Below are 24,741 nucleotides of genomic sequence, written 5' to 3'. Positions count from 1 at the left end.
CGTCCGTGTACACAGCGGCGTTTTAAAAAGTCATACATTTTACTTTTTGAAATCGATACCGATAATTTCCGATATTACATTTATCGGCCGATAATATCGGCAGTCCGATATTATCGGACATCTCTATTTATAACTGAATACATTTACATATGCATAAAAGTGTTTTCTTTTGTATTTTTTTTTTTAATGAATTAAGTAACGTTTATGACAACCTTTTTCCAAAACACAATATAGAATGTGAGATATGCATTTGTTTTCAAAACGCTTACAAAAAAGTGGGACCCCAAAAATTTACTGTCTGACCCCATTTTTATGACTTGATGGGGTCCCTGGGACCCCATTTAGAAAATTCCTTGCGCCAACACTGATGGAGTATTAGCACTAAATAGTACTGCATGTAAAAATATACAGACAGACATGGCGCCCCTAGAGACAGTAAGTAGTACTGCAGGGAGAAATAAACTAATATCTTAAGACATACTTGCCAACCCTCCCGGATTTTCCGGGAGACTCCCGAAATTCAGCGCCTCTCCCGAAAACCTCCCGGGACAAATTTTCTCCCGAAATTCAGGCGGACTCAGGTCCATGAGGACCTGAGTCCGCTAACCCACAATATAAACAGCGTACCTGCCCAATCATGTTATAACTGTAGAATGATAGAGGGCGAGTTCTTGGTTTCTTATGTGGGTTTATTGTTAGGCAGTTTCATTAACGTCCTCGCAGCGTGGCAACAACACACAACAACAGCAGTCACGTTTTTGTCTACTGTAAAGCAGTTTGTCTGCCGTAAACAGCAATGTTGTGACACTCTTAAACAGGACAATACTGCCATCTAGTGCATTTGATGAAAGCACTTTTGTGCGTGCCACACAGCAATGCATCATCAGAGAGGGTGTTCAGCATGGTTCAAAAAATAGTGACAGAGAATAGAACAAGGATGGACAATTCAACCCTTAACTCAACAATGAGTAGATGAGTGTTATGTGTGTGTATATGTGTAAATAAATGAACACTGAAATTCAAGTATTTCTTTTATTTATATATATATATATATAAATAAATGAACACTGAAATTCAAGTATTTATTTTATATATATATATATATATATATATATATATATATATATATAAAATAAAAAATATATATTTATAGCTAGAATTCACTGAAAGTCAAGTATTTCTTAGTGTGTGAATGTGTGTGTGTATGGGTGAATGTGGAAATACTGTCAAAGCGCTTTGAGTACCTTGAAGGTAGAAAAGCGCTATACAAGTATAACCCATTTATCATTTTTATATATATATATATATATATATATATATATATATATATATATATATAATAAAAGAAATATATATTTATAGCTAGAATTCACTGAAAGTCAAGTATTTCTTATATATATATATATATATAAGATATATATATACCAAGTCAAGTATTTCATATATATATATATATATATATATATATATAGATATATGTATGTGTGGGGAAAAAATCACAAGACTATTTCATCTCTACAGGCCTGTTTCATGAGGGGGGGTACCCTCAATCATCTCCTGATGATTGAGGGTACCCCCCCTCATGAAACAGGCCTGTAGAGATGAAATAGTCTTGTGATTTTTTCCCCACACATACATATATTGCGCTCTACTACGGTATCGAGCACTATTTTTTGGATAACCTTATTAAGACATATATATATATATATATATATATGAAATACTTGACTTGGTGAATTCTAGCTGTAAATATACTCCTCCCCTCTTAACCACGCCCCCCCCACCCCCCACCTCCCGAAATTGGAGGTCTCAAGGTTGGCAAGTATGTCTTAAGAGTTGTTTACTTTAGGTGTGTGATGTTTACATTGAAAGACGTTGGCTGTGCTCGGACAACAGGGTGGTGGTCTACGAGGGGAGAGAGATCCTGTCGGATTCGGGCGCCGTGTACGACCACACCTTGGCCGGGGGCCGACTGGGACTTTTCGTCTTCTCTCAGGAACACGTCCTATTCTCTGACCTCAGATACGAGTGCAGAGGTAAAGACGACGGCCCTTTTCCGCCTGCTCCGTTTGCCATTTTTTCTTCTAAAAGATGAAATATTTGTGTCTTTTTTTCCTGTCCTCAGATAACTAAAAAGGTTGCGGGGGCGCTCGAGTGCCGTCTGAGACCATCTAGACCAGGTGTGTCAAACTGGTTTTCATTGAGGGCCACGTCGCAGTTATGGTTGCCCTCAGAGGGCTGCTTTTAAGAGAGAGAATAATATACAGTATGAATATAAAACGTGTATAATTGTCTTTTCTACGTACGCTGTACAAAACCAAATCTTTAGAGTGTACTGTAGAAAACTGGCAGCTCAGTCGCCACAATTTTACCGTAATATTTGCAGGTTTTTTTTACAGCATATAAAATAAAAAAATACAAAACCCGTTTCCGTATGAGTTGGGAAATTGTGTTAGATGTAAATATAAACGGAATACAATCATATGCAAATCCTTTTCAACCCATATTCAGTACAAAGACAACATATTTGATGTTCAAACTCATAAACATTTTTTTTTGCAAATAATCATTAACTTTATAATTTGATGCCAGCAACACGTGACAAAGAAGTTGGGAAAGGTGGCAATAAATACTGATAAAGTTGAGGAATGCTCATCAAACACTTATTTGGAACATCCCACAGGTGAACAGGCAACTTGAGAACAGGTGGGTGCCATGATTGGGTATAAAAGTAGATTCCATGAAATGCTCAGTCATTCACAAAGAAGGATGGGGCGAGGGTCACCACTTTGTCAACAAATGCGTGAGCAAATTGTTGAACAGTTTAAGAAAAACCTTTCTCAACCAGCTATTGCAAGGAATTTAGGGATTTCACCATCTACGGTCCGTAATATCATCAAAGGGTTCAGAGAATCTGGAGAAATCACTGCACGTAAGCAGCTAAGCTCGTGACCTTCGATCCCTCAGGCTGTACTGCATCAACAAGCGACATCAGTGTGTAAAGGATATCACCACATGGGCTCAGGAACACTTCAGAAACCCACTGTCTGTAACTACAGTTGGTCGCTACATCTGTAAGTGCAAGTTAAAACTCTCCTATGCAAGGCGAAAACCGTTTATCAACAACACCCAGAAACGCCGTCGGCTTTGCTGGGCCTGAGCTCATCTAAGATGGACTGATGCAAAGTGGAAAAGTGTTCTGTGGTCTGACGAGTCCACATTTCAAATTGTTTTTGGAAACTGTGGACGTCGTGTCCTCCGGACCAAAGAGGAAAAGAACCATCCGGATTGTTATAGGCACAAAGTGTAAAAGCCAGCATCTGTAATGGTATGGGGGTGTATTAGTGCCCAAGACATGGGTAACTTACACATCTGTGAAGGCACCATTAATGCTGAAAGGTACATACAGGTTTTGGAGCAACATATGTTGCCATCCAAGCAACGTTACCATGGACGCCCCTGCTTATTTCAGCAAGACAATGCCAAGCCACGTGTTACATCAACGTGGTTTCATAGTAAAAGAGTGAGGGTACTAGACTGGCCTGCCTGTAGTCCAGACCTGTCTCCCATTGAAAATGTGTGGCGCATTATGAAGCCTAAAATACCACAACGGAGACCCCCGGACTGTTGAACAACTTAAGCTGTACATCAAGCAAGAAGGGGAAAGAATTCCACCCGAGAAGCTTAAAAAATGTGTCTCCTCAGTTCCCAAACGTTTACTGAGTGTTGTTAAAAGGAAAGGCCATGTAACACAGTGGTGAACATGCCCTTTCCCAACTACTTTGGCATGTGTTGCAGCCATGAAATTCTAAGTTAATTATTATTTGTAAAAAAAAAAAAAAGTTTATGAGTTTGAACATCAAATATCTTGTCTTTGTAGTGCATTCAACTGAATATGGGTTGAAAAGGATTTGCAAATCATTGTATTCCGTTTATATTTACATCTAACACAATTTCCCAAATCATGGAAACGGGGTTTGTACATGGAATTAATTAAATTGAATGGAAAAACGGTACCACTGTTTTTTAACGTTAAAATTCATGCATTTTTTTATACTATAAAATCTACAGGTGTTGTGTTTTATTATAGTGTATTGTTACTCTATATTGAAAGTGGATTTTACTGTAAAAAAAATGTTTTACTTGCTTTGAAATAAGTCAAGCAGATATTTAAGTATTTATCTTTATCTGAACAATAACATTGTTTTGAAACCTGTGATGACATATTTTGTTTTATTATTAGAGATGATTAAAGTGTAAATATATGTAATTGTACGCAGTGCATTTATTTTTGCAATACATTTATTAAGAAAAGATTAGGTACTTTATTTACACATATTTCCACTCGTTCGGGGGCCACACGAAATGATGTGGCGGGTCAGATCTGGCCCCTGGGCCTTGAGTTTGACACCTGTGATCTAGACCAGTGTTTTTCAACCTTTTTTGAGCCGAGGCACATTTTTTTCATTGAAAAAAACCAGCAGAAATCATTAAAATATGACAATAAAAAGTCGGCGGGTATGAATTTAAAGCATAACCAAGCATGCATCACTATAGCTCTTGTCTCAAAGTAGGTGTACTGTCACCACCTGTCACATCACACCCTACTTATTTGGAGTTTTTTGCTGTTTTCCTGTGTGTCACGTTTTAGTTCTTGTCTTGCGCTCCTATTTTGGTGGCTTTTCCTGTTTTGTTGGTATTTTCCTGTAGCAGTTTCATGTCTTCATTTAAGCGATATTCCCCACAGCTGCTTTGTTTTAGCAAACAAGAATATTTCAGTTGTTTTTATCCTTCTTTGTGGGGACATTGTTGATCGTCATGTCATGTTCGGATGTACTTTTTGGACGCCGTCTGCGCCACACGCTGTAAGTCTTTGCTGTCGTCCAGCATTCTGTTTTTCTTCACTTTGTCGCCAGTTCAGTTTTAGTTTCGTTCTGCATAGCCTTCCCTAAGCTTCAATGCCTTTTTTTAGGGGCACTCACCTTTTGCTTATTTTTCAGTTTAAGCATTAGATACCTTTTTACCTGCACGCTGCCTCCCGCTGTCGTCTGCATATTAAAGTTAAAAGTTAAAGTACCAATGATTGTCACACACACACTAGGTGTGGCGAAATTATTCTCTGCATTTGACCCATCACCCTTGATCACCCCCTGGGAGGTGAGGGGAGCAGTGGGCAGCAGCGGTGGCTGCGCCCGGGAATCATTTTTGGTGATTTAACCCCCAATTCCAACCCTATATTGTGATCACGACAAAGCAATTAGCTACCTGCTGCCACCTACTGATATGGAAGAGTATTACATGGTTACTCTGCCGAGCACAGACACTCAACAACACATCATTTGCAGACTATAATTACTGGTTTGCAAAAAATATTTTTTACCCCAAATAGGTGAAACTAGATCATCTCCCACGGCACACCAGACTGTATCGCGGCACAGTGGTTGAAAAACACTTATCTAGACCATTAAAAACAAAACAAAAAAAACCACACCACCGTCCTCTTCATTTTTAGATCTGCTTTTTAAGGCTTCACAGCCATTTGCTGTAAATTTTCACTAAAGGTGATGAATTGATTGATTGATTGAAACTTTTATTAGTAGATTGCACAGTACAGTACATATTCCGTACAATTGACCACTAAATGGTAACACCCCAATAAGTTTTTCCACTTGTTTGAGTCGGGGTCCACGTTAATCAATTCATGGTAATTATTATTTATATTGCCAGATTTTCTACATGTAGACATGGACATTTTATTAGGTACACCTGCACAACCTAAGGGGAGGTCCACAATTGAGCTAACTTCTCTGGTGTTTAATAGGCCAGTTTTGTTTACTTCCTGCAGTGAGAGAGTAAACAAGAGTTTTCGGGGAGATGGAAACGCTACAAAATGCCTTCTATGAATCAAATCATTGCTGGGGGACTAATGGAGGCCCCCAGCTGTGTTAAATTACATGAAAACTACATTTACAAAGATAATAATACTCAATTTGAGCAGGACTGTCGAAAGGATTGGAGAATGCAATTAGATAGATGCTACATTATTTATAAACTATATAAAAATATTTAAAAGTATTAATTTAAAACAATGTTGTGATTGCATCACAACGAGAGCTGCTTGTTTTTAGCTTAACTATTAGAAAAACATGTTACTTTATATTAGATCTTGTATTGAAGATGTCCAAATTGCGGCTTGGGGGCCAGCTATTTCTTTACCGGCCCCCATTTTAAAAATACTATATGTCAGGTTCAAACACTGATGACATCTATTAAAGGAATCACGCAGAGACAGAGTTCGATTTGGCTCAATGAGAAGAGACGTTTGGGGCTGCACACTCAGTTACAATCTCTCAGGTCCTGTCCCACGTGCTCCTCTATTTATTTGGGAGGTCCCTGGTTACATCACTGAAGGGAGGGGGGTAATTTCACCAATATAGGATTATTCAGAAATGGAAATGGGCTGACACTCGTGATATCGCCCTGTCTCTGCTTTGTCTGCGTCACGGTACTCGATGTTCTGGACACAAACACCGATAAGAGACGACTGCAATTCAAGATTGCAAGTTGTCCCTTTGCACAGATAGAAAAGTACAACTTCAGCACAATTGATAATAACTATAGCAACGGCCTTTAAGCATAAGAGTTGTGTGATAACTTACACATAATTATTCTAACACTATCATAAACATAAAAAGTGGAATAAAAGAACAAACAGGTGAAATGTAATGAGAACATGTTGCAATATTGACACAAAGCTGCCATGCAGGCGGTTTGTTTATTACTGTAAAACTGTCATTGTTCAAAAAAATAAAATAAAATAAAATAAAATAAATATATATATATATATATATATATATATATATATATATATATATATAATCAAGGAATATATCTTAAGTTGATCTAGAGATTTACGCGTTGTAACTAAAAATATTATATATTGATATATAACCTATTTTTAACACTTTTATGAGTAGGGGTCTTTTGGATCCCTGAGACCTTTCGTCTGTTTTTTTAAAGTGTCATTGTTCAAATATAATAATGAATCAAAAGCAATGTTGTTGTGAATTATTCACCTATTTAAGGCTGCAATTGCTTCACCTAGTATTTCACTTTGAATATTTTGGGCGAGAAAATATTGCATATTATTTTTGCCCTAAAAACAGGGTTTTCTTTGACAAGAATGGTATAAAACCTAAAAAAAAAAATGTAAATGTTATTTCAACAGACTGATCTAAAGTTGATCTATAGATATTTTTGTGTTTAAAAGGTAAAGTTTTTTACACTTTAATGACTAAGACCCTTTTGGGTGCCTGTGACCTTTAACAGTCACCAAAACTGAAGGGAGCCCTAATGACCTTTAGCCTGATTTGTTTTCTAAACTTTCATTCAAAATAAAAAATAAAATAAAAAATAATAATAATAAATTATACATACATACACACATATATATATATATATATATATATATATATATATATATATCGCAATGGGTAGATCTGAAGTTGAGCTATAGATATTTTAGCGTTTAAAGTAAAAAATAAATAAAATAACATCAGACTCGTTTTTAACACTTAAGTGACTAAGACCATTTTGGGTCCCCGAGACCTTTAACGTTCACCAAAACTGAACACTAATGACCTTTAGTAAGATTTTTTTTTGTAAACTTTAATTGTTCCAAAAAAAAGTAATAATAACAATAAATAAATAAATACAATTTAAAAAAATAAATTAAAAAAATAATTATATATATATATATATATATATATATATATATATATATATATATATATATATATATATATATATATATATATATATATAATTTTTATATTTTATTTTTATTAAATTGTATTTATTTATTTATTACTAAAGGTCATTAGTGTTCAGTTATATAAATATATATAAATAAATATCCCCCGTGACCCCGAAAGGGACAAGCGGTGGAAAAAGGATGGATGGATATATAAATAAATAAAATCAATAAATACATTAAAAAAAAAAAATTATATATATATAATATATATATATATATATATATATATATATTTTTTTTTTTATTTTTTTTATCTCAATGGCTAGATCTGAAGTTGAGCTACAGATATTTTAGTGTTTAAAGTAAAAAAAAAAAAAAAAGTAATTGTTAACATTTTATTGACTAAGACCCTTTTGGAGTCCCCGGGACCTTTAATGTTCATCAAAACTGAAGGGCGCCCTAATGACCTTTAGTCTGATTTTTTTTTTTAAGTGTCATTGTTCAAAAAATAATAATGAATCAGAAGCAATGTTGTTATGAATTACTGACCTATTTTAAGCTCTAATTACTTCACATCAAATATTCCACTTTGAATATTTTGGGCAACAAAATATTGAATGTTCTGTGTTTGTGCCTTAAAAACAGGATTTCCTTTTGACAAAAATGTATAAAACAAACAAATTTAAATTATTATTATCATTATATCATTATATAGATCTGAAGTTGAGCTATAGATATTTTAGCGTTTAAAGTAGAAAAATAAAAAATAAAAGTTACTTGTTTTTAACACTTAAATAACTAAGACCCTTTTGGGTCCCTGGGACCTTTAATGTTCACCAAATCTGAAGGGAGCCCTAATGACCTTTAGTCTGAGTTTTTTTTTTTTCAAACTATCATTGTTCAAAAAATAATAATGAATCAAAAGCAATGTTGTTATGACTTTATTTAAGGCTCAAATAATTTCAAATCAAATATTCCACTTTGAAAAATGTTTTGGGGGAAATTTTGCATATTTTGTGGTTTTGCCATTACATTTTTTTTTTTAGGACAAAAGAGGCAGACATAAAAATATATTTTATGGCAACAGATTGATCTGAAGTTGATCTATAGATATTTAATTGTTTAAAGTAAAAACATTAATGTGTGACTGAGACCCCTTTGGGTCCCCGGGACTTTTAACAGTCACCAAAAATTGAGGGGAGCCCTAATGGTTACAATAAATATTGTATTGGCTTTGAAAATGAAAAAATATCAAAATGGCCCACGCATGCTTTCATTTTTCAGTGTGCCCCCCCCCAGTGAAAAATGTTGTACCTAATGAAGTGGCCGGTGACTGTTTACGCCGTCTCTACTGCCCTCTAGTGGTCTTTGTGACACTCACCTGTTCACACGGTATTAATAATCCACTTTTAGAGCCGTATAAATGTAATATAAATATAAATGTAGCGTTACAGTTATTTAGTTAGGCTTGTGCAGGTGTGACTGATTAATAGAATATGATGTCACATACTTTTTTTTGTTCACAAACCAGTCGAGCCAGTTGACTTTGGAGGCGTGTCTATGTGATCTAAACAGCATGAACATAAAAAAAAAAAAAAGTTGTAATATTTAATTAAAAGTAAGCGAGGAATATGATCATGTTTACTTTTAAATTGTTAAACGGCGGATATATGCTTTTTTAAATTATTTTTTTAAACCACCTAGACCCACCTGTTCAGGTGAATGACGTCACCGCCTCCAGGCGAAAGGCGGAAGAAGACGACGCCGGTAAACCGCCCGTGTTAGTCCGCCTTTTCACATCTTTATCGGTCATTTAAAAGTTAAAAAAAGGGCGGCCATGGAGGTCTGCTTCACCGCGCGTCAACAGTCGACGTTTAACTTCGCGGTGTTGGTGGTCGCCTACCTCGTCTACCTGCTCATTGGCGCCGGGGTCTTCTCCGCCATCGAGCTGCCCTACGAGGTGGAGCTGCGGGCCGAGCTGGAGGCCTCCCAGCGGGACTTCATCCGCAACAACACCTGCGTGTCGGAGGAGGACCTCCAGGCGCTGCTGGCCCGCGCCTTGGAGGCCAACAACTATGGCGTGTCCGTCCTGGGAGGAAGCAGCCAACGGAACTGGGACTTCATGTCCTCCTTGTTCTTCACCAGCACCGTGCTCACCACCACAGGTCAGTCCTCCGGGGGGGGAGAGGACTCTTTTAGGCCCGCTTTCGGCATCACTTTCCGGGCGAAACTAACTAGGCACAGGTGCTAATAAGAGATTGACCATATAAGGAATTTCCACAGCCAAACAAATGAAAACCGGAAGTTGGTTGGAATTGCCTGATTATTACAAATAAATAACAGTAACACTTAAAATAGGTCCTAAAAAGGCACACACGTAATGTAATAGTTGTCTGTTAAAAGTACTAAATTAAACAATAATGATAATAAACATTATTCTTATCATTATAAACAACACTTTGTTTATAATGTATATTTTCTGCTGGATCTATTCTCTATTTCAGTGTTTTCCAACCTTTTTTGAGGGAAAGCACATTTTTGCGTTGAAAAAATGCGGAGACACACCACCAGCGGAAATAATTAAAAAACGAAACTCTGTTGACAGTAAAAAGTCGTCGCAATTGTTGGATATGACTTTAAAGCATAACCAAGCATGCATCAATATAGCTCTTGTCTCAAAGTAGGTGTACTGTCACCACCTGTCACATCACGCCCTGACTTATTTAGACTTTTTTTTTGCTGTTTTCCTGTGTGTAGTGTTTTAGTTCTTGTCTTGCGCTCCTTTTTCTCTTTTTTGGTATTTTCCTGAAGCAGCTTCATGTCTCCCTTTGAGCGATATTTCCCGCATCTACTTTGTTTTAGTGATCAAGAATATGTTGGGACATTGTTGATTGTCATGTCATGTTTGGATGTACATTGTGGACGCCGTCTTTGCTCCACAGTAAGTCTTTGCTGTCGTCCAGCATTCTGTTTTTGTTTACTTTGTAGCCAGTTCAGTTTTAGTTTTGTTCTGCATAGCCTTCCCTAAGCTTGAAGGCACTCACCTTTTTATTTATTTTTGGTTTAAGCATTAGACACCTTTTTACCTGCACTCTGCCTCCCGCTGTTTCCGACATCTACAAAGCAATTAGCTACCGGCTGCCACCTACTGATATGGAAGAGTATTACACGGTTACTCTGCCTAGCTCTAGACAGCACCAACACTCAACAACAACACGTCATTTGCAGACTATAATTACTGGTTTGCAAAAAATATTTTTAACACAAATAGGTGAAATTAGATAATCTCCCACGGCACACCAGACTGTATCTCACGGCACACGGCCACTGTGCCGCGGCACAGTGGTTGAAAAACACTGCTCTATTTTATGCTGCAGCTGTTACATATACTGTAATAATGTACATGGTAATTATTATATATTGTATACATTATATAAAAATATAATATATCAGTATATATCATACTGTATATATAATATGTAAATATTACGTATGTTATATTTTATATTGCTACTACGGTACTACGGGGGGGGTTGGGTTGGTGCATTAATTGTAAGTGTATCTTGTGTTTTTTATGTTGATTTTAATAAAAAAATAAAAGATAAAAAAAACGATACCGATAATTTCCGATATTACATTTTAAAGCATTTATCTGCCGATAATATCGGACATCTCTACTTTCCATCCTTTGTAACTGAGCTACTGTGTGGAACAATTTCCCTTGTAAAGCTACACCTTAGGTTTATTTGTGTAAAACTACATGTGTGCAGTGTTTGCTGTGTGTATTAACACTAAACCTTCTGTTTTATTTATGTAACGTACACAATGGACCTTAGTTATGCAAAATAACACAATGGACGTTAGACTTTTGTAATGTTTATATTTTCAGTCTTACAAACCTAAATAAAGGAAGACTTATAAAGAAATAAAACTAGGGAAGACAAATCATTCAAAAGAAGGAACGTCAATCATCAACTAAACGTGTTAACTATCTGTCTAGTTGCACACGCTGCAGAGAGGGCAGATTAATGAATTTATTGACAGTGCAGTGTGGAAGCTGGTGTTTACTTTGTAAATAAGTAAACAGTCTGAAAGGAATATAACCTGCACAGGCACTTTCTGAAGCGACCTTAAATGTGACAAACAAATTAACTTTGTGGTTAGAGCAGGTTTTTTTTGGTTTTTTTGAGCTGAGGCTTTTAACAAAAAGTGAAGACTTTTCTGCAGATGGCAGACCTTGAAAAAGCCATTCATGCTTTGATCAGTTGAGGACTGTAATGGTCTTTAGAGTGGACTACATCAGTCTTGAGTTAGTACAAAATGCACCTCCTCACCAATGCTCCAAAACATTCCCAAATGACCCAATTAACTCCCAGTGTGTTTTACAATATATTTAAAATCCTTCTTTTGGTTGTAAGTACATCCATGGTCTTGCCCCAGCATACTTGGCAGATATTTGAAGTGTTGGCCACCCACCAAGGAATCATCTTTGGAAGGATAGTTTAAAAATGGGGTGATTGTTCTTTTGCCGCATCTGCACCCCAGTTATGGAACTTAGACTTCCTTTTTATTGTCATTCAAAATTTGAACTTTACAGTACAGATAAGAATGACAATTTGTTGCATTAGCTCATGGTAGTGCAGGATAAAAAAAACAAGGTGTAGATATAAATAAATATATTACTGTACAGATAAATATATTGCACTTTAGGATATGCATCCACATTTATGGATGTATGTTTTTATTGTCTTTATATTCTAGCCAGTTAATCCATTTTTGAGGGGAATTGAGGGGACAATTATGATGCGTTCAAGAGTCTTATGGCCTGAGGGAAGAAGCTGTTACAGAACCTGGAGGTGCTCCTACGAAGGCTGCGGAACCTCTTTCTAGAGTCCAGCAGTGAAAACAGTCCTTGGTGGGGATGGGAGGAGTCTCTGCAGATTTTCTGAGCCCTGGTCAGGCAGCGGCTTTTTGCGATTTCCTGCATAGGAGGAAAAGGAGTCCTGATGATCTTTTCCACCGTCCTCACCACTCTCTGCAGAGACTTCCAGTCTGGGGCACTGCAGGCTCCAGTCCAGACAGAGATGCTCGCAACTCAGGAGTGAGTTGCGAGCCATCACGTAGCTAAAAGCTTTTAAATCGCAACTAAAAACATACTAGTTAAAACGGACTTAACAAACAACGACAATTAAGTGTTTTTAGATATGAAGGTTTTTTAAATGATTTTACTTGCTTTTTAACTTCTTTGTCCTGTAAAGCACTTTGTGCACCGTTGTGATGTTGTGTGGTACTACACAAATACACTTTGATTATCAGGTGTAGTCTTCCTGTCATAATGTGGAGTGTCATAATGTGGAGTGTGACTATCATAAAGTGTAGTGTCACTGTCACTAAGTGTAGTGTCACCATCATTAAGTGTAATGTGACTGTCAAAGTGTAGTGTGACTATCATAAAGTGTAGTGTCACAATCATGTGTAGTGTCACTATCAAAGTGTAGTAAGACTATCACTGTGCGGTGTGTGTGCGTACTTGCGTGTGTGTGTGTTACGGACAGCAAAGCCCTGTGTGTCTGATAGAAAAACAAGCATTATTGACCTACAGTTAACTAAGTTATTTCACTTTACCTTTTTCTGTGAGCCGTGTTGAAGCAGCAAAAAAGGACTTTATGTTAAATGAAGAGTTTCTGTCTCTGATAATTGATATAATAATGTAACTGCATCATTAAGCCTACATGAACTCCATGGTGTTCAGGGATGAATAGTCTCTCCTATTGCTATTGTACTATTTTTTTCAGCTATAGTTACATTCATCATTAGTAATGCAGCAGCCTAGTTTTGAATGGCAGGGTCCCTGCTATCACATGTTGATAAAAATATAACATTTATATAATAAAAATCAACAACAGGCTTCCCAAATGCTGTAATAAATTAAGCAGGATGAGTTGAGCATATGTCAGCATGTGGCCCACACTTTTAACTCTTTTTTTTTCAACTCTTATTGCAAACGCTTACTTACAGTAAGTAATTAATTTGACTTAAGTCATTTTTTTGTCATTATTTTGTCATATTTTTGACTTATTAAATTACTAAGTCATAATAATGACATAGTTAGTATCTCAGGTAACTAGGACTGTTTTGTGTATTGTTTTTACTTTACGGACAAAATATGGAGATCTATATAGTATATGGGCATTCAGCATATGGAGCAGAAAACACAACCAAAAATTGCAGGCTTCTTCACGCGACGAAGCCGGCCTACTTCACCACAGTCTGTAGTCTATTGCCCCCCCAGGCTGTGGAGACGTGATGGCGACAGGCAGAGTTATGCCTTTCCTTACACCCACTCACCCCCTTCTCCCTGGAGACACCACCTTAACTAACACATTTTCTGGGGGAAACACTGGTCCAAGTGTGATGGATTGAGAGTACTTTCAAGGTACTTTTTTTCTGGACCCAATCCAAGAAGTGCTCGTCAAACATCTTCTTTTTAAGTTAGAATGTAAACATGGTACAAGTGAGGGACTTAATGACTAATTAGTGTCATGTGTGTGCAGGTTACGGTCATACGGTTCCTCTGTCGGACGAAGGAAAGGCGTTCTGCATCTTCTACTCCATCGTGGGCATCCCCGTCACCCTCTTCTTGCTCTCCGCCATGGTGCAGAGGATCATGATCCTGGTGACCCGCCGACCCCTCTCCTACTTCCCCCGCAGGTGGGCCGTGTCCAAGTCCAGGTTCGCCGTGGGCCACGCCGCCCTCCTGGCCGCGGTCGTGGCCATGCTGGTGCTCATCATCCCCGCCTGGATCTTCTGGGCCTTGGAGAAGGACTGGAACTTTCTGGAGTCGCTCTACTTCTGCTTCATCTCCTTGACGACCATCGGTCTGGGAGACTACGTGCCAGGGGAGAGGCACGACAAAGAGGACAGCCCACACCGCCACATCTACAAGCTGGTCATCACCGGTAACACCCCCATAGCCATTGAAATGGTATTACCGTATTTTTCGGAGTATAAGTCGCACCTGCCGTAAGTGCATACTAAAGAAGGAAAAAAACATATACAGGTAAAAGCCAGTAAATTAGAATATTTTGAAAAACTTGATTTATTTCAGTAATTGCATTCAAAAGGTGTAACTTGTACATTATATTTATTCATTGCACACAGACTGATGCATTCAAATGTTTATTTCATTTAATTTTGATGATTTGAAGTGGCAACAAATGAAAATCCAAAATTCCGTGTGTCACAAAATTAGAATATTACTTAAGGCTAATACAAAAAAGGGATTTTTAGAAATGTTGGCCAACTGAAAAGTATGAAAATGAGCATGTACAATACTCAATACTTGGTTGGAGCTCCTTTTGCCTCAATTACTGCGTTAATGCGGCGTGGCATGGAGTCGATGAGTTTCTGGCACTGCTCAGGTGTTATGAGAGCCCAGGTTGCTCTGATAGTGGCCTTCAACTCTTCTGCGTTTTTGGGTCTGGCATTCTGCATCTTCCTTTTCACAATACCCCACAGATTTTCTATGGGGCTAAGGTCAGGGGAGTTGGCGGGCCAATTTAGAACAGAAATACCATGGTCCGTAAACCAGGCACGGGTAGATTTTGCGCTGTGTGCAGGCGCCAAGTCCTGTTGGAACTTGAAATCTCCATCTCCATAGAGCAGGTCAGCAGCAGGAAGCATGAAGTGCTCTAAAACTTGCTGGTAGACGGCTGCGTTGACCCTGGATCTCAGGAAACAGAGTGGACCGACACCAGCAGATGACATGGCACCCCAAACCATCACTGATGGTGGAAACTTTACACTAGACTTCAGGCAATGTGGATCCTGTGCCTCTCCTGTCTTCCTCCAGACTCTGGGACCTCGATTTCCAAAGGAAATGCAAAATTTGCATGGTTGGGTGATGGTTTGGGGTGCCATGTCATCTGCTGGTGTCGGTCCACTCTGTTTCCTGAGATCCAGGGTCAACGCAGCCGTCTACCAGCAAGTTTTAGAGCACTTCATGCTTCCAGACCGTAGTTGAGGGGCGCAGGGGAGACGTTCCTCCAGGGCCTATGTACGACTTCGGGGCTAACTAACAACCTTCACTTTACCCGGCAGTGGGTCTTTACAGCTGAGGGTGAATGACGAGACCGGCGGTTTGTTGCAACTTTGTGACTTTATTGGACGCAGCCATCCACCAAGCTAGAGCACCTGCACGCACTCACTGTCGCCGCTCGCTCACCTCTCTCGCCCATTCACTCACTGACGTCACTCACCTCACATGCTGTCATATCTTAAAGGGCCACACACACAAAAACATACGCTACTCTCATAACAACTAACAAGACATCATGGCGAAGTCAGAAGTCGAGTTTTTTAACATGGAGACATTCTCAATACTTTTCTTTTGTCGAGCACAAAGAAAATAACATTTTAGTTAAATGTAAGTTGTGTCTTGGATCAAAGATCCTATCTACTTAAAGTTAAAGTTAAAGTGCCATTATGTTGCAGCTATTTAAAATAGTTTTGTCAATTTGTTCTGGCCTGAAATAAATTGGCCCTTTGAAACATATCTTTGTCTTTGTGTGTTGTATGTAGAGCACATTGCTTTCTGAGTTCAGTGATGCAAATGTATTTCAAGTTGATCAACAGATTGTATTATTCTCCAGTGCAATAACAGTACTGAAATGAAGGCTAAAAGGGCATTAATGGGAGCCTTAAAAAAAGGGGAAAAAATAACTAAATAGTTACTTTTCACAGTAACGCATTACTTTTTGGTGTAACTGAATTAGTAACTGAGTTACTTTTGAAATAAAGTAACTAGTAACTAACTAGTTACTGGTTTTCAGTAACTAACCCAACACTGGTCATCAACACTCACAAGTATAAAACTACTTTTTTAAAGTAATCATTTCTTATTTCAAGCATGAAAAAAAAACATTTAACATGTGACATTTCAAACAATTAAACAGAAATAGTTCATGCAAATTCAGATAAATTCCTCAAAATTACAATTACAAAAAATGTGACCGGGGGCCGGGCTGTATATATGCACACTAATTGACTGAAAGAGCACGCACTTGGCGCGATGATGTCATGTTATCGATGGAAAAATGCATTTTTAGACAATATGATTTGCCTGAGCAGCTAGGAGACCCCGAGAGTAACAAGCGGTTGCCTTGTTGCCTTTCCATTAAGAACAATAAATTACTTTTTAGTATAAGTTTGCTGGTTTCAAGAAATGTAATGCCGAGCGCATATCATTATGTCAAGATAATGGCACTAGCATTTACTTCATTTAAGAATATTTTTCAACTTATTGAGCAAAAAGGTCTCATTTTTTTTCCTACCAAGAAAAGTGCACTTGTTATTAGTGAGAATATATTTATTTTAAGGTATTTTGGGTTAATTGAGGTTAGCTAATTTTACTTGTTTTGGAAAGTCTTGACAAGCCACATTTTCTTGTTCTATTGGCAGATAATTTTGCTTAGTTCAAATAAAATACCCCTAATTTTTGTTTTAAAATTTTTTTCTTGTTTTTGAACACTGACTTTTTGCAGTGTAGTGGAAATGTTGGACTCCGAAGTTTAAAATAACAAGGAATTTGTCTGTTACAGGGTCAAATTGTGGCTAAAATATAAGATTATTAACAGTACAGGTAATATTAAAGTAACATTTTAACGTTCCTAGATGTCACCAGTATTGCCCCATAGAAAGTTAATTAAGTTAGTCTGTTAAAGGGTCAAACCCTGGTCATCATACAAGTTTTAGTAACAGTAGTCAAACGTTTCCAAGGCTGTAGTGGAAATGTCGGACTCCAAAGTTTAAAATAACAAGGAATTAGTCTGTTCCAGGGTCAAACCCTGGTCATCATACAAGTTTTAGTAACCGTAGTCAAACGTTTCCAAGGCTTTAGTGGAGATGTCGGACTCCAAAGTTTAAAATAACAAGGAATTAGTCTGTTCCAGGGTCAAACTGTGGCTAAAATATAAGATTATTAACAGTACAGGTAATATTAAAGTAACATTTTAATGTTCCTAGATGTCACCAGTATTGCCCCATAGAAAGTTAATGAAGTTTTAGTCTGTTCCAGGGTCAAACACTGGTCATCATACAAGTTTTAGTAACCGTAGTCAAACGTTTCCAAGGCTGTAGTGGAAATGTCGGACTCCAAAGTTTAAAATAACAAGGAATTAGTCTGTTACAAGGTCAAACTGTTGCTAAAATATAAGATTATTTACAGTACAGGTAATATGAATGTAACATTTTAACGTTCCTAGATGTCACCAGTATTGCCCCATAGAAAGTTAATGAAGTTAGTCTGTTACAGGGTCAAACTGGCTACCTTACAAAGCTTTGTGAGTCTGATCGGGTCTCGTATCGTTCTGAAAGTTGTAAAAAATTGGTGTTCGACCAAGTCTAAAAACAAAGAACATTTTTGATTATGGGAAGAAAAACACAAAATATGCAATATTTTCAAAAATGAGTTTAAATGAGAATATTAGTCTTTAAAAAATAATTAAAATTAAAAAAAATATAATTTTTTTTCTAGAATAGTGAGGCCAAAAAAAATAATAGTTAGCATGTGTTGTCATGTGTGTAAACAGTAAAAGGCAACTCTTGTCTTACATAAACGCCATGCATTGCCTTTAGTTTGCCTTGGCAGAGGTCATGATCATAAACTCTCAATGGAAAATGATGTTATTTTTTTGTTTTGATGCGTGTGTTGTCATGTAGTAACATTCATAATAACATGTAACATACACATGATGTAAGTACCATATTTTTCCAGTTGCACCGGCCGAAAATGCATGATAAAGAAGAAAAAAAACATATAAGTCGCACTGGAGTATAAGTCGCATTTTTTGGGGACATTTATTTGATAAAACATAACACCAAGAATAGACATTTGAAAGGCAATTTAAAATAAATAAAGAATAGTGAACAACAGGCTGAATAAGTGTACGTTATATGAGGCATAAATAACCAACTGGTATGTTAACGTAACATATTATGGTAAGAGTCATTCAAATAACTATAACATATAGAACAGGGGTGCTCACACTTTTTCTGCAGGCGAGCTACTTTTCAATTGATCAAGTCGTGGGGATCTACCTCATTCATATATATAATTTACATTTACTTATTTATGAAATATATGTTTTTGTTAACAAGTTAAAGGTGTTTAATGATAATGCAAGCATGTTTAACACATAGTTAATATTGTTAAAAAATTAAAGGTGTTTAATGATAATACAAGCATGTTTAATACATATAGTTAATATTGTTAACAACTTAAAGGTGTTTAAAGATAATGCAAGCATGTTTAACACAGTTAATATTGTTAACAAGTTAAAGGTGTTTAATGATAATGCAAGCATGTTTAACACATATAGTTAATATTGTTAATAAGTTAAAGGTGTTTAAAGATAATACAAGCATGTTTAACACATATAGTTAATATTGTTAACAACTTAAAGGTGTTTAAAGATAATACAAGCATGTTTAACACATATAGTTAATATTGTTAATAAGTTAAAGGTGTTTAAAGATAATACAAGCATGTTTAACACATATAGATTCCTTTCTTTCATGAAGACAAGAATATAAGTTGGTGTATTACCTGATTGTGATGACTTGCATTGATTGGAATCAGACAGTGGTGCTGATAACGTCCGCATTTTCGAATGGAGGAGAAAAAAAGTCCTCCTTTCTGTCCAATACCACATGAAAGTGGTTGGTTTTTGGCATCTTATTTGTCCAGCTTCCGTACTCCTTTGTATACACTTTACAAGAAATACATTGTCGGCAAACTCCGTAGCTTGCTAGCATGTGCACGCCAGCTTTCTGAGACTCTTGTTTTGTTAGCGCAACCGTGCAACTGTGCAGTCGGTCTTTGGAGTTTTGACGACAGGTACGGCGCCAGAGTCTGTTGAAATAAAGTGTTTCTCGCCTTCCAGTCGGTAATTTTAATGAGCTGTCAGCAGCCAGCGTCATCTCAGAAGACCCTCGGGTGCCGTGAATGTCAATCAAGTGACGAAAGTGACGTCATAGTGAAGATTTATGATCGCTCATTTTTAGGACTATTTTTTTAATGCCTGGCTGGTGATCGACTGACACACCCTCCGAGATCGACCGGTAGCTCGCGATCGACGTAATGAGCACCCCTGATATAGAACATGCTATACGTTTACCAAACAATCTGTCACTCCTAATCGCTAAATCCCATGAAATCTTATACGTCTAGTCTCTTACGTGAATGAGATAAATAATATTGTTTGATATTTTACGCTAATGTGTTAATAATTTCACACATAAGTCGCTCCTGAGTGTAAGTCGCACCCCTGGCTAAAGTATGAAAAAAAACTGCGACTTATAGTCTGAAAAATACAGTAGATATGTCATGTAGTAACATTTATAATAACATGTAATATATACTTGTAGTATATAAGTAAAGGTGACATGATGTGTGTGTCCACAGTGTACCTGCTGCTGGGCCTGCTGCTGATGCTGGTGCTGATGGAAACGTGCGTGGAGCTGCCTCAGATGAAGCGCCTCAGACAGAGGTTCTACCAGGAGGACATCCGGGAGCTGGACGGCGAGGCGGCCAACATCATGGAGCGTGAGCACGTCGCCGAGCCGCACGTCAACTACCGCCCGGGCGGCATCCCGTCCGTGTCGCAGCAGGCCGCCTCCATGAGGGCGGGCGGCAGGCAGGTGTCGTACACGCCGGCCTCAGGCTCCTCCCTCCACGGCCAACTGAGCTGAACTCGCCGAGAGAGGGGAAGTGAAAACAGACATGGCCGCTTTTTTTCTTCTTCTTCTTCCTTGTTTGCTCGTTCCATGCAGATAAGAGTAGGAACACAAGAGGAAGGGCTGGGAACTTTCCACTTCCTGCCTGAAAGTTCACATCAAGGCTTAGCCAATGATTAGCAAGGCCTCTCAGTGGACCTCTGCCAAGGCCAAATGATCACTGCAGATGTCACCAGGGCTTAAACCTGAGGTCATAATGTTGTTATGCCAATAACACAGCAGGGGCCGCCAAGGCCAAAATAATCACTCCAATTTCGTCTGGCGGGTTTAAGAATGACGCAAATGCGTGAACCCAAAATGCAATCCTAGCTGGAGGTCATAATATTGTTACATAAATATGAACATTACCTTTGGATGGATCTCCGGTGCAGCCCAAGGCCAAAATAGTCACTCTGCTCCTGCATTCTGTTTGTCACTAAAAAGTGCAAAATTACCCAAATGCAACTTTTCTGGTCATTGTTACGTTTTTGGACACAAAACCAATTATGAGGTCATATACAAAACTTCTGAAGAGTATCACATTCATGTGCAATGTGTGTGTTTGAACACCAGGGGGCAGCACTTGCATGCATTATCTATGCCGGGGGTGTCAAAACTCATTTAAGCTCAGGGGCTGCATGGAGGAAATTCTGTGCACAGGCGGGCCGGACTATTAAAATTATGGCATTAAAACTAAAAAATAAAGACAACTTCAGGTTATTTTCTTTGTCTTACTTTGGCCAAAAATAGAGCAAACGCATTTTGAAAATATTACAATAAAAATATAGAAAAAAATACCGGCAGCAGTAAAGTTTAGAATCAATGAAGGAAAGAAGAAAGTGAATGAATGTTTATAACTGAATACATTGCATAAAATATATGTATATATATATAAAATATATGCATAAAAATGTGTTTTATGAATTAAGTAACATTTATGACAACCTTTTTCCAAAACACAATATATAATGTGAGATATAACAGGACAATGCATATATTTATATTTAAAAAAAAAAGTGGGACCCCATGTTTAGGACTTGATGGGGTCCCCCTGAAAATCCCTAGTACCAACACTGATGGAGATTGGTGCGTGCAAAACAATAGCTCGGTTGGTAGAGTGGCCATGCCAGCAACTTGAGGGTTCCAGGTTCGATCCCCGCTTCCGCCATCCTAGTCACTGCCGTTGTGTCCTTGGGCAAGACACTTTACCCACCTGCTCCCAGTGCCACCCACACTGGTTTAAATGTAACTTAGATATTGGGTTTCACTATGTAAAGCGCTTTGAGTCACTAGAGAAAAGCGCTATATAAATATAATTCACTTCACTAATACTAATCAAATATCATCCCGGGGGCCATAGATCATTCATTCCTTGGAGGCCATTTGTCTGACATCACATAAACAAAGATGAGACCTTCTGGAGGAAAGTTCTGTGGTCAGAGGAAACTAAAATTTAGCTGTTTGGCCACAATACCCAGCAATATGTTTGGAGACGAAAAGCTGAGGTCTTTAATCCCAGGAACACCATACCTACCGCCAAGCATGGTGGTGGTAGTATTATCCTCTGGGCCTGTTTTGCTGCCAATGGAACTGGTGCTTTACATCAAAGTTTTTCAACCTTTTTTGAGCCAAGGCACATTTTTTTCATTGGAAAAATCCTGAGGCACACCACCAGCAGAAAACATTTAAAAAAATGAAACTCAGCAGCCGATATTGACAGTAAAAGGTCGTTCTCGCAATTGTAGGTGTACTGTCACGACCTGTCAATCACGCCGTGACTTATTTGGAGGTTTTTTTGCTGTTTTCCCGTGTGTAGTGTTTCCTATTTTGTTGTTGATTGTCATGTCATGTACGGATGTACTTTGTGGACGCCGTCTGCTGCTCCACACGCTGTAAGTCTTTGCTGTCGTCCAGCATTCTGTTTTTGTTTACTTTGCAGCCAGTTCAGTTTTAGTTTCGTTTTGCATAGCAATCCCTAAGCTTCAATGCCTTTTCCTAGCGGCACTCGCCTTTTGTTTATTTTTGGTTTAAGCATTAGATACCTTTTTACCTGCACACTGCCTCCCGCTGTCTGCATATTGTGATCACGACAAATCATGTTCCCGACATCCACAAATATGCTGCCACCTACTGATATGGAAGAGTATTACACGGTTACTCTGCCGCGCTCTAGACAGCACAGACACTCAACAACGGCACTTTATTTGCGGATTATAATTACTGGTTTGCAAAAAATATTTTTAACCCAATTAGGTGAAATGACATCATCTCCCACGGCACACCAGACGATTGCTCACGGCCGCGGCACAGTGGTTGAAAAACACTGCTTTACACAGAGTAAATGGGACATCGAAAAAGGAAGATTACCTCCAAATTCTTCAGGACAACCTAGAATCATTGGTTGGGTCTTGGGTGCAGTTGGGTGTTCCAACAGGACAATGACCCCAAACACACGTCAAAAGTGGTGAAGGAATGACTAAATCAGGCTAGCATTAAGGTTTTAGAATGGCCTTCCCAAGGACAATGCTGAAGAAACAAGTCCATGTCAGAAAACCAACAAATGTAGCTAAACTGCACCAATTTTGTCAAGAGGAGTGGTCAGAAATTCAAGCAGAAGCTTGTGGATGGCTACCAAAAGCGCCTTATTGCAGTGAAACTTGCCAAGGGACATGTAAGCAAATATTAACATTGCTGTATGTATACTTTTGACACAGCACATTTGCTCACGTTTTAGTAGACTCATAATAAATTCATAAAAGAACCAAACTTCATGAATGTTTTTTGTGACCAACAAGTATGTGCTCCAATCACTCTATCACAAAAAAATAAGAGTTGTAGAAATGATTGGAAACTAAAGGGACATGGGGGAATTTAATTTTTTTTTTTTTTTTTTTAGACATGTATCTCGTGCACCATGAAACTGTCGTGCGCACGAGAAACTTTTTATAAAGTTTAAAAAAAATAAATTTGTATTTATTTATTTTTTTAGACATGTATCTCGTGCGCCATGAAACTGTTGTGCGCACGAGAAACTTTTTATAAAGTTATAAAAAATTAAAAAAATAAATTTGTATTTATTTTTTTTTATAGACATGTATCTCGTGCGCACAAGAAACTTTTTATAAAGTTATAAAAAAAATGTATTTATTTTTTTAGACATGTATCTCGTGCGCCATGAAACTGTCGTGCGCACGAGAAACTTTTTTATAAAGTTATAAAAAAATTAAAAAATACATTTGTATTTTTTTTAATTTATAGACATGTATCTCGTGCACCATGAAACTGTCGTACGCACGAGAAACTTTTTATAAAGTTATAAAAAAATTAATTTGTATTTATTTATTTTTTTAGACATGTATCTCGTGCACCATGAAACTGTCGTGCGCACGAGAAACTTTTTATAAAGTTATAAAAAAATTAATTTGTATTTATTTATTTTTTTAGACATGTATCTCATGCGCCATGAAACTCGTGCGCACGAGAAACTTTTTATAAAGTTAAAAAAAAATAAATTTGTATTTATTTATTTTTTTAGACATGTATCTCATGCGCCATGAAACTGTCGTGCGCACGAGAAACTTTTTATAAAGTTATAAAAAAATAAAGTTTTAAAGTTTTTTTTTAGACATGTATCTCATGCGCCATGAAACTCGTGCGCACGAGAAACTTTTTATAAAGTTATAAAAAAATAAATTTGTATTTATTTATTTTTTTAGACATGTATCTCATGCGCCATGAAACTATCGTGCGCACGAGAAACTTTTTTATAAAGTTATAAAAAAATTTAAAAATACATTTGTATTTATTTATTTTTTATAGACATGTATCTCGTGCGAACAAGAAACTTTCTTGTGCGCACAAGAAACTTTTTATAAAGTTATAAAAAAAAAAATGTTTTAAGTCTTTTTTTTTAGACATGTATCTCGTGCACCATGAAACTGTCGTGCGCACGAGAAATTTTTTATAAAGTTATAAAAAAATAAATTTGTATTTATTTTTTTAGACATGCATCTCATGCGCCATGAAACTGTCGTGCGCACGAGAAACTTTTTATAAAGTTATAAAAAAATTAATTTGTATTTATTTTTTTAGACATGTATCTCGTGCGCACGACAGTTTCATGGCGCACGAGATACATGTCTAAAAAAATAAATAAATACAAATTAATTTTTTTATAACTTTATAAAACTTTTTTATAAAGTTATAAAAAA

At 37.3% G+C, this 24,741-nt stretch overlaps 2 protein-coding genes and 1 long non-coding RNA gene across 3 annotated transcripts in view; 2 read left to right on the top strand and 1 right to left on the bottom strand.

Annotated features, from left to right (window-relative positions):
* Positions 1 to 2,454, top strand: part of LOC133577846 (thrombospondin-2-like) — a 61,289-nt gene extending 58,835 nt beyond the window's left edge. Inside the window, exons 20-21 of the mRNA XM_061931915.1 lie at positions 1,897 to 2,036; positions 2,126 to 2,454. Coding sequence (XP_061787899.1) covers positions 1,897 to 2,036; positions 2,126 to 2,133 — 148 coding nt within the window. The 3' untranslated portion in view covers positions 2,134 to 2,454. The remainder of the gene's footprint in view (positions 1 to 1,896; positions 2,037 to 2,125) is intronic.
* LOC133577853 (uncharacterized) overlaps positions 1 to 10,072 on the bottom strand; it is a 54,087-nt gene extending 44,015 nt beyond the window's left edge. The window contains exon 1 of the long non-coding RNA XR_009811776.2: positions 9,660 to 10,072. This is a non-coding gene — a long non-coding RNA (uncharacterized lncRNA). The remainder of the gene's footprint in view (positions 1 to 9,659) is intronic.
* Positions 9,383 to 20,671, top strand: LOC133577850 (potassium channel subfamily K member 1-like). The gene is made up of 3 exons (XM_061931924.2): positions 9,383 to 9,921; positions 14,311 to 14,715; positions 20,220 to 20,671. Exons 1-3 carry the CDS (start codon positions 9,594 to 9,596, stop codon positions 20,504 to 20,506), a joined length of 1,020 nt encoding a protein of 339 aa, XP_061787908.1. The 5' UTR covers positions 9,383 to 9,593; the 3' UTR covers positions 20,507 to 20,671.
* The last annotated feature ends 4,070 nt before the right edge of the window (positions 20,672 to 24,741 follow it).

Source organism: Nerophis lumbriciformis, linkage group LG39, assembly GCF_033978685.3.
Source record: "Nerophis lumbriciformis linkage group LG39, RoL_Nlum_v2.1, whole genome shotgun sequence".
Classification (NCBI taxonomy): domain Eukaryota; kingdom Metazoa; phylum Chordata; class Actinopteri; order Syngnathiformes; family Syngnathidae; genus Nerophis; species Nerophis lumbriciformis.
The sequence above is the reverse complement of the archived record's forward strand: the minus strand, read 5'-3'. Positions and strand labels throughout refer to the sequence as shown.